The sequence below is a fragment of the Apis dorsata genome, unplaced genomic scaffold, assembly GCF_000469605.1.
Source record: "Apis dorsata unplaced genomic scaffold, Apis dorsata 1.3 scaffold_65, whole genome shotgun sequence".
Taxonomy (NCBI): domain Eukaryota; kingdom Metazoa; phylum Arthropoda; class Insecta; order Hymenoptera; family Apidae; genus Apis; species Apis dorsata.
In genome coordinates, this window is record NW_006263364.1 from 1 (window position 1) to 3,855 (window position 3,855).

General features: G+C 25.4%; 2 protein-coding genes across 2 annotated transcripts in view; one reads left to right on the plus strand and one right to left on the minus strand.

The window, feature by feature from the left end:
• Positions 1-1,370: 1,370 nt before the first annotated feature.
• On the plus strand, positions 1,371-2,399 carry LOC102670969 (muscarinic acetylcholine receptor M3-like; the record flags this gene model as incomplete). The annotated part of the gene is made up of 1 exon (XM_006609940.2): positions 1,371-2,399. A coding segment is annotated over one exon (984 nt), but the record flags the coding sequence as incomplete, so codon positions are not given.
• An 859-nt stretch (positions 2,400-3,258) lies between these two features.
• LOC102675854 (sensory neuron membrane protein 1) overlaps positions 3,259-3,855 on the minus strand; it is a 14,628-nt gene continuing 14,031 nt past the window's right edge. Inside the window, exon 13 of the mRNA XM_006609889.2 lies at positions 3,259-3,808. Coding sequence (XP_006609952.2) covers positions 3,607-3,808 — 202 coding nt within the window. The 3' untranslated portion in view covers positions 3,259-3,606. The remainder of the gene's footprint in view (positions 3,809-3,855) is intronic.

Sequence of the window (3,855 nt, forward strand, 5' to 3'; positions counted from 1 at the left end):
TATATATATAAATTTATTTAATAATATAATAAAATAATATATAATATAATATAAATTATACATATAATATATAAATATATATATATCTATCAATTTATATAAGTTTAAATATTTATATCATTTATTTATATAAATTAAATAAATTTTTCTATAATTTACATAAAATTAAATATATATAAATATAATTTTATATTTAATATATATATATTTCCTAAACAGAATGAAATCAGATTTTATTAAGGTTATTAATCAAGAGATTAAACAAAAAAGATAATAAAATTAATCATACATTCAAGTAATCTTTTGTGCGCGTAAATTTTGCGGAGATATATATCTTATATATATATATATTTCCTAAATTGAATCAAACACACTTTATTAAGATTGTCAATCGAGAGATTAAACAAAAAAGATAATAAAACTAATTATATATTAAAGTTATATTTCGTGCGCGTAAATTTTGTAGAGCAAATGTAACAATAAGTAAGACAAAGAAAGCAGATAATAAGAAAAGGACAGAGATAGGATAAAACTTCTGCCATCAGCGCCATCTTCAGAGTGCCGCAAATGAAACACAAAAAGAAAGGACAGAAAATAATAAGAGAAAGATAGAGATAGGTAAGAATTGATTGCTAGCGTCATCTCTGGAATTTCGAAGACATTTCTTTAAAAGAAGGATAAAGTAGAATTGTGGAATTGATCTATATTGCCATCTCTTGAAAATCTTTAGAACCTCTTTCAAAGGTAAAGTAGAATAAGAATTAACAGTGGGCGCCATCTCTCGAAGTACTTGAGAAAGACGATTTTGAAGAAGTGTCGTTTATACTTCATAGATGGTGCTAACGATCAATTCTACCTATCTCTATCTTTCTCTTATTATTTTCTGTCCTTTCTTTTTGTGTTTCATTTGCGGCACTCTGAAGATGGCGCTGATGGCAGAAGTTTTATTCTATCTCTGTCCTTTTCTTATTATCTGCTTTCTTTGTCTATCTTACTCTTGATGCGTAACTATAAATTAGGAAATACAGTATATCAATCAAATATATTTTTATCATTTCTCTTTCACAATTACGATATGATTAGATCGTAATGTAATAAAATATAGGTATTATTATATATATTCTTGGCTTATATTGTATTTTTCAAGCGATATTCAAAAATTTTTAATATTTTTTGCTCCAATTTGAATTTTATAACATTTTGTATATCTGTATACTATATAACGTACTGTATAATATAATTATATAATAATAAATAGTATATCCAAATATCAGAATAATTAGCAAATTGTAAAACATTAGAAATCGGTCATTTTTATTTTTTCTCTCTCTTTCTTGAAATGATACACATATTTTGCGATTTCATTATAGAGACGATCCACATCAACCAGGAATCAAGAAGAAGAACTGTCAATTTTAAGCTCGAATTGTACAACGAATGTTTTATGTCCAAAGTTCTCTTCAAAATGCGCCGTAACTTCGTTCAATCAACTGAACTATTCGCGCAGTCCTTCAAGATCGGCGATTGAGGAATCCTTATGGGACCAACCATCATGGGAACAAAACTCATGTGGTATAGAGAAAGATAGAAAGATTTCGGGATGCGACGAAGAGAAGGTACAACAAATAATAGAAGCAGAGAGATGGAAAAATGATAGCGAAGAGCAAGTTAACCAATCCGATAACGATGCATCAATTAAAACTATCGTCGAAATTTGTGATAAATCGAAATCTGGTTTAGTAATAAAAATAGATGATATACCATATGTGGACGATCTCGAAGCAATGGAAACAGTTTTTTCAAACGATTGTACCAAGATCAAAGAATCGACAGAGAAAAATTCAACGAATAACGGAAATAAAATAGAGAGAACGACCAGTAGAGCTTCCTTCCTCATAGAATCGGCTCTTTGGATGCAAAGATTGAATTCGAAAACATCTACAGATAGTGATCGATACGATGACTCGAAGTCAAACACTCCTGATCGATCGACGAAGAAGAAACCTATAATTATTCGTAGAGAATCGAGATTTAAGAGTGTCAGAAAATTTAGGAATCCTGATGGATCACCAAGGATGAGCAATAAAGACAAGAAGTTGTTAAAAATGATTTTAGTGATATTCTCGTCGTTTCTCGTTTGTTATTTACCTATTACAATTACGAAGATTTTTAAAGATTCTATTGATTGGAGAGGATTAAACATCGCGGGTTATATCTTGATCTATTTGACCACTTGTATAAATCCTGTTGTTTATGTCGTGATGAGTTCCGAGTATAGGAGCGCTTATAAAAATGTGTTGCTTTGTAAAAATGAATTTGGAGCCAATCATGCAACTAAAAAATCACCGAGATAAAAAATATTTGAATATGTTCCTGTTTGAGATATTATATTAATATTATATATATAATTATATTATATATAAATATATATAATATAATATTATATATAATTATAATTTGTAAGTTTTATAATCTTTTTTCAACAATTTTTATATTAAATAGGGAAAATTAAATTCTATATTTTATTAATAAAAATATATTACAAAAATTATTATTTAAATTAAAATTTAAAGCTTTTTCGAATTAATATTTAATAAATAATTTATATGTTAATATTAGGTAACAAGTAATAAATAAGAAAAGTATTTCGTTAAAAAAAAATATTTATTCATTCTTACGATTTAATGTACATTTTAATTACATATACAGTACTGATACAATACCAATAACATTCAAAAACAAATAATAAAAAAATTTAATAACGTACCTATTAAAAATATAATAAAAACTAAGATTTACGATTTAATTCAAAACTATAAGAGATTTTTCATCTTCTTCGTTAAAAATATTTATTAATAAAACAATAGGTACACTGTCTATATTTACATTATGTTATCGAATTTAAATAAGTATACACAAAAGACTACAGTTAATTAAGTAATGTAATATATCTACTAAAAAAATTATATTCCAAAAAAATAATTAAAAAATGGAAATTAATTTTTATTATTATTGTATAATTGAATTTAAATTCTTATTAATTTTTATAAAAAAAAAATAATATGCTAATTTGCTTAATTAAATTTATAATATTTAATTAATTAAATTTATAATATTTAATTAAATTTATAATATTTCAAATTATTCAATATGCAAAATCATCTTATTATTTGATTTAAATTTTATTTAATATTCGATATAATAAATTCAATTGAGCAAATTTAAAATACATAAATGAAGAAATACTTCATTTGTATCCTTCCTTTTTCTCCCTCTTCCTTATTCTCTTTCTTTTTCAATTTCTCTCTTCTTTAAAATAGATCGAAATATTTGCACGAAATATGTTATAAGTGCACATCCATCACTTTTTAAGTGACTCATATCAGCCAGAATGATCTAATAATTGTTATATCAAATGTTCTAATATACACTATGATCCATAATTATTATTGCACTATATGCAAATATTTTGAGGGGTTACAATTCAATAATGATCCGTTTAAAAATGATTCACTTATACTTATAAAACACAAGTCTCCTCTTCAAAATTGTTCTTACTTTCAACAAATATGTAAAAACAAAATATGTAAAATCAACGAATATCATTTAATCCGCGTCAAGATTAGGCGGTACTGCTGCACTTTGTATCGTACTGATAGTCATCTGGTTAGGCCATTTCTTCTCTTCACTTTTTTTCGGTGTTACTTTCGTGATGTCGAGTTTATTTTTATCTTTATTCTTAAAGAATAACGCGGCAGCTGCTCCACTCACGCAAGTACCACTTACTATTGTGAACCATTTCATAAATCTATAATAAATATTAATATTTCGAGATTATATATATATATATATATA